Raw genomic sequence first — 6,450 nt, 5'->3', positions numbered from 1 at the left:
TATATATATATATAATTATAAATATATTATAGTCAGCATACTTAAAAATATAATTTCATAATAATAATTTTGAGTAATCTTCCGAAATAGAAAATACCCATAATTTTACCCATAATTTAGCCATATAATTAAAAAACCAAAACAATTTATGAATTCTTTCAGAAAACTAAATTACAATTGTGCTGCAATATTCCTCATAAACACTGATACTTTTCTGATTAAGTCACTGATTTAATCAAGTCACATTTAAGACACGGCACATGAAATCTCTGAAACATATACCATAAAAATACAGCAACTCAAAGTATGCAATTTCATCAAAAGCTATTAAGACCAGGGATAATAAATGTTAAAAGTGAAAAAAAAAATAACGCTGAATGACTGACAACATGAACAACATACCCCTGAATTGCTCAAGAGGGTGAAAATATTATTTTAGAAAGTGTTCATTTCTTGATTTCTCAAACAAAAAGGCACCTACACCTACAAAATGTTCTCTTTAGGCCAAAATTCCTGTCCAGAGTTTTGTCACTTCCTGTATATGTGACATAGATATATCTAGGTTTCTATAAAAAGCAGGAGCTTCAGTGCAGAAAGCATTTTCTCTACAATTCTGCAAACTACAACAAACAAAATGCACACACATCTGTTGAAATGCTGTGCTTGGTTTTCCTCATACACAAGGCTTCCTGTAAGCAAAATATGTAAAGTGCATTATTATGTATTACTTTTATTCGGTCAAACCGGTTTCCAAATAAAGTGGAAAAAGAAAAATCCAGTGCACATCATTACATTATAAAATGTAATTTATTTAATAGCTTTGCAACCATGGGGATAAATACATCTGTAAGCACGTTTTCTGATTTTTCTTTATAATTTATTATCCAACAATAACTAATTCATTTTTTTTTTTTGTTTTTTTCAAAGATACTTTTGGAATCATGGTGAGAAATATCACTAATATAAAGTATAACAAAGACAGTCAGCAATTAAGGCTGAGTAGATAACACGAGAGACGAAAATCTCCTAAAATAAAGACAAACTTCAAAACTTACATACTGGAACATGTGATATGTTAAAGTTGTCCCTGATTAGATTACAGTGGCTTTCATAATTATTGACCCCCTTGAATTCTACACTACATTTTGCAGTATACAAAACTGGATTTAATTTGGGTTATATGTGTAACTAGGATTCATGTCCTACAACATATATATAGTATATATATATTTAGTTCTCATGATATCTTCAGTGTGATGAGAGAATGAAAATCCTTCCCTCATCTGACCGTGACTTGCTAAACAGATGCAAGATTTTTTTTCTTCTTTTGTTTTCTCTTACTAGTTAAATGCTGTATTGCAGTTAATTTACCATCTCAAAACTATTAATAGGCATGTCTGAATACTCTAGTATAAAATAAAAAAATATATAAAAACTCATTATAAAATCTCCAGCAATTTCTATTGTAGGTATCAGAGTTCACAATTCGAACAGAAGGGGTCAGTAAAAAAGACAAACCATTCTCAGGCCATAAAATCATACTCCAAAAAACAAACCAATACCTTTCCATTAGAGTTGTTATTAAACACTTTAATGTCAGTTAAATATTTATGGATACAGCTTTCATGCTGTCTGCATTATAACTATAACAGTCTATTATTGGTTTTGTGCTAGTGAAAGTACTGTATGTAAAGTACATGCTGTATGTATGTGATAATAACCATATGAGAGAGAGAGAGTCAGAGAGAGAAAGAGAGAGACAGCAAGCGAGCGAGAGAAAGAGAGAGCAGAATAAATATAACGTGCAATGGATTTGTTCATTAGGGATCAATTGGGAGGTCAACCATGCGGTGACCCAGGATGGAGCATTGACGCAGGCAGACACTGTAATCACACTGCTGCCTGCACTCTGGGAACTGTTCCAGACACTGGATGATATTTTGGGACCAGTCACACACTCTGTTATCATTTTATTAATTGCCTCTGTTTCCCCTAGTACACATTAAGTATGAAGAAGCATGCATTCGTGTTCGTGTATGAACTCTCAGATGAATCAGCATGTTCTGTAGTAATTCATTATTTGCAAGCTGGAATGCAATCTACCTATCTATAGTAGTAACACTGTGGTCTCTTAAACACATAATGCAGGTTGTAGTGTTGTACTTCAGGAGTAACAGAGCAATAGCTTGTCCTCTTCTACTTCAGCTAGCCTAGTGGTTAAGGTGTTGGACTACTAAGCAGTAGGTTGTGAGCTCAAATCCCAGGTCCACCAAGCTGCCACTGTTGGCACCCTGAGCAATGCCCTTAACCCCCAGTTGTTATATAAATATGATATAAAATATAAGTCGCTCTGGATAAGGCTGTCTGGCAAATGCTGTAAATGTAAATACAATGCACGATAATCACTGCTGGGAGAGAAAATGTGGGAATGCAACATATCTGATACTTTTAGAGCCTTATGAATTCTGTAGCATTACTGATGTGTTCCACTAATAATTTGCCTTACCGATATGGCTGTACATTGGGTCAGATATGATGACCATATTTCATGTAACAAAGACTTACAGCATTCATTCATTCATCCTTAGTAACTGCCCGGGCAGGACTACTGTATAGGAAGAAGATATTGCAAGCATGTACAAACAAAACAAACAAAACTCAGTTAACCATTGTGAATGTAGTAGAATTGACAGACTAACATTTGGCAAGAAACAACTCCGGATAAGAAGAGGTAGAAAGAGAAGAAGAACAGGGTGTATGTCTGGGCATGATTGAGCACTTTGAGAATAAAGATATAATCTGATTATCTGGAGTAATTACAAGCTGATAGAAAGTCTACAGTAACTCAAATAACCACTTTTATACAGTGTCTAAGCTTAAAACAATCAGTACATCATTATAATGCTGATCTTGATTGAATTTCAGAACTCATCATTTCCATTAGTCAAGCCTTGTAAATTCTCCTTTTAATTTGTTAACGACATGAACATCTGTCTGTAGAGAATACACTGGGGACTATCCAAATAAAGTGGAACCTAATGTTCAGGATTGTTTTTATCTGATGGAACAGTAACCATGCAGCAAAGATCTTTATAAGGACAGAGTGAATCAGTGAGACAACAGAGCGCTACAAAGCTCAAGCTGCTATCTCTCGACTGACTCCTATCTCTCAACTTGATTCTCTCTCTCTCTCTCTTTCTCTCTCTCCTTCACATTCTCTTGGGCCACAATGATGACGTGAATCACTGTGGGAATTCAAACCAAGACCTTGAAACTATTCTCTGAACAGTTTGTTCAAAAATATATCTGAACCCTTATGAGCTCTTTATTCATGTCCAAGCCTTATAAGCCATAATTTCCAAACTTTAAGCATGAACAATGATCCATAATAATTATTATTTACTTCCCTGTTTGCTGCCTCAACGCCTCTGTAGTTGTGTGGCAACTTTAAAGGAATCACTGTCCTCTCCTGGGCCGGGTAATTAACTCAGAGGCTCATGGTGCGCAAGTCGATACACTTTGATGCATTTGAATCTGTGACATCAGCACATCTGGAGGGGATTAGAGAAGGAAATGGGATCTGGAGAGAGTGAGTGGGTCTGCCTTTCTCTAAAAAAGGCCACATCTAAGAATAACCCAGCTGGGTTTGGCCAGTTTATTATTACATTTGCCTGTTTTACTTCTGAAGTAACAGAGACGGGGTGTCCTCTTCAACCTGTCAGCACTACATTCAAAGTACATTTCAGATCTCAGGTGTTAAACTTCAAAGGATGCTTCAGGCCATGTTCTGGTTGTATACAGTCACATCTGGCATAGCAAACATAGTAACGTTCTCCCATTCTAAGAAATAAACTGACTAATTGATTAAAGTCTCTGTGAAATGGCTTGATAGCTGATGTGATTTGATATGAAATGGATAGGTTTGAGATACGACAAGTAGGTAAACATGAAGCTAGGCGTTGAGAGCTTTTTATCAACTGGAACTGTAACAAGGTAAAAAAAAACTCGCAGCTGCTGTTAACCAGGTAGAGAAATGTTACAGGAGATGGTAACACCATCCAATTTCATTAAAATTCTATTCAGTTTTATTTGTATAGCGCTTTTAACAATGGCCATTGTCTCAAAGCTGCTTTACCGAACGTAAGAAATATAGTACAAAAAGTTCATTATTCATCAGTCAACATTATTCAAAAGTTCAAGATTTCTATTAGACTTATATTTAAATGTGTTTGTATTTATCCACAATGAACAAGCCTGAGGTATGTGAGGTGACTGTGCCAAGGATAAACTCCCTTAGATGGAAGAGGAAGAAACCTTGAGAGGAACCAGACTCAAAAGGAACCTCATTTGGGTGACACTAGAGGGTTTGATTATAATTTGTTATAAACACCAGAGAGCTTTATTCTCGTTATATTTATTACTAGATTTTATTTAACATACCCCCATCCTTGTGGCTGTAGATGGCTATGGCTCTTACCTGCGATCTCCACTCATCTCACTATTGTGCTATGTTGGAGCCACTAAACATTTGATCTTGAACGTACGTATTTTTGATACTTTGACTTACCCGTATTCTTAACAAGAATAGTGCAGATGTTCCCCAGCTCTGGGCATTTAACATTTTTGTATTCTGATGTAATTAAAGTCAACTTTATAAAGACTTTGAGGAAATACTCAAACCCTTTATACACTGATTGAAAATTAAGGGGGAAAAATGCAGCTATTTTTGACAAAACATTTGTCACTTTGTGAAAATATTCTTATACAAGGCCCAGAAAAGAAAACATTTCCTCCTCATGCCTATACAAATGTTTTTTTCTGCATGATTTTTGCATACATTTTGCATGTATTTTCCGAGTATCTGTGGCACCACGGGAACTTAAAACTAGGCACAACGAGGACAAAACTGTGCTTTGTGTCAAAATAGCACAAGCACATAGGATGTTTTCTCTGAATCTGACATCACTGCATTCTCGGCTGTGCCAGGCTGACAGTGGGACCGTGGTGTGTATGTCATTATCCTCAGCAAACCCTCCCCCCAAAACAGCCCCCGACCCATAGGCGCTAACGCCAAAGGCGCTGACAGCAGCCTAGCATTGATCTCCATCTCACACAGCCCATACAGCAGTAGGCACACTTGCAGACAAAGCAAACAAACTGTGAGCTGATTATCAGCAAGGTTTTACAGTTGGATGGAAATAGGTCAAATGGATCAGCAATTCAAAAGGGAAAAAAATAAAAACATTAGAAGGACATGTAAATAAAACCGCAATAATCGAAGGAGACAGTGGATTTTCCCTGTGACACACTTCCACTTACTTCATATTGTAAAGCGGTTCATTCACTCACAAGGGAAAACGAACAGAACCATAAACACAGTGTATCTTGTCATGAGATTTCACACGTTTGTCCATTTATCAAGATCAAAGAGATCAAAATGAAAGAAAAGGTTTAAAACGATCATGCCAGTGTAAAGCTCTTAGAAATAACAATACAAATAACCGTGATGACAGAACACAACCGCAAAAAAAAAGCATACCCAATGCAGGAGTGTCTTCTTCGTCCAGAGCCGAAGTTAAACAGAGAACTTTTACGGAATAAGCGAAGGTCTTTGTGCATCATTCCAACTTTCAGATGGCCACACGGAGAGTTTAATTACCAAGAGATTACAGGCGTGCACTCTGTAGTGTTCCTCTGATCAAGGCACACATTGTGAAGCCCCGCCAAAACTGTTTGGATGATCCAAGAGAAGCACGAGGTCAAGATTCAGTCAGGTAGTGTGTCCGAGTCCAGCCGAATGACTCTCAGTGCTTCAGCTGAACATTCAGTTGTGCTCCAAGTTGTTCATGATGTATTCTAAAAAACACAAGTCAACTCCAAATCCAGGAAAAGGTTTACATCGTCTCTTAGTCCTGACCAGGAACTTTCTCAACACAGAACTGTTCGCATCCGAGCGTCACAAACTTGTCAACAATCCTTTTCCTTTTTCCCCCCAAAGCATGTGAAAGTGATGGGACGAAAATACAAAATGAGTTTTATGGAGCGTCGACCTTGTTCCTCAGCACAGAGAATTGCGTGATCCCAGGAGACGTCCGCTAGGGGTACGAGGTCCTGCTAAATTTCCATATTTGTTTTGTTCAGGCTGTGTATCCAAAGTTGGAAAACAGCAAAGGCTTAGGATTATATAATAGGAATGACAAAAGGCGACAATCTCTCTCTCTTTTCTTTTTGTCCATGACCAGTTGCACATATTTGAGAGTCACTAAACGGAAGAAACAGTTTAAGCCTAAAGCGCGGTGCACTGTCACATTGTGTCTGTGAGCGTGTGTGTGAGCGTGTGTGTGTATATGTGAGTTCTGACTTGTCGGAGCCAGCACTGGGTGTCTCCTCTTTGCCTGCCTACACTGGCCCAGCTTAACACACTGAAGCATGTTACATCCCCATGAGGCA

The 6,450-nt window shown here is 37.5% G+C and overlaps 1 protein-coding gene across 7 annotated transcripts in view; it reads right to left on the bottom strand.

Annotated features, from left to right (window-relative positions):
- pde4cb (phosphodiesterase 4C, cAMP-specific b) overlaps window positions 1–6,450 on the bottom strand; it is a 65,758-nt gene that overhangs the window by 25,272 nt on the left and 34,036 nt on the right. The window contains exon 1 of one of the 7 annotated variants that reach the window (XM_060877822.1): window positions 5,540–6,307. The exons of the other annotated variants lie outside the window; for them this stretch is intronic. Within the exon in view, the coding sequence (XP_060733805.1) occupies window positions 5,540–5,622 (83 nt within the window). The 5' untranslated portion in view covers window positions 5,623–6,307. Of the gene's footprint in view, window positions 1–5,539; window positions 6,308–6,450 lie in introns of those variants that run through there. 7 annotated transcript variants of the gene reach the window in all.

Source organism: Tachysurus vachellii, chromosome 1 (genome assembly GCF_030014155.1).
Source record: "Tachysurus vachellii isolate PV-2020 chromosome 1, HZAU_Pvac_v1, whole genome shotgun sequence".
NCBI classification, from domain to species: Eukaryota; Metazoa; Chordata; class Actinopteri; order Siluriformes; family Bagridae; genus Tachysurus; species Tachysurus vachellii.
The sequence above is the reverse complement of the archived record's forward strand: the minus strand, read 5'-3'. Positions and strand labels throughout refer to the sequence as shown.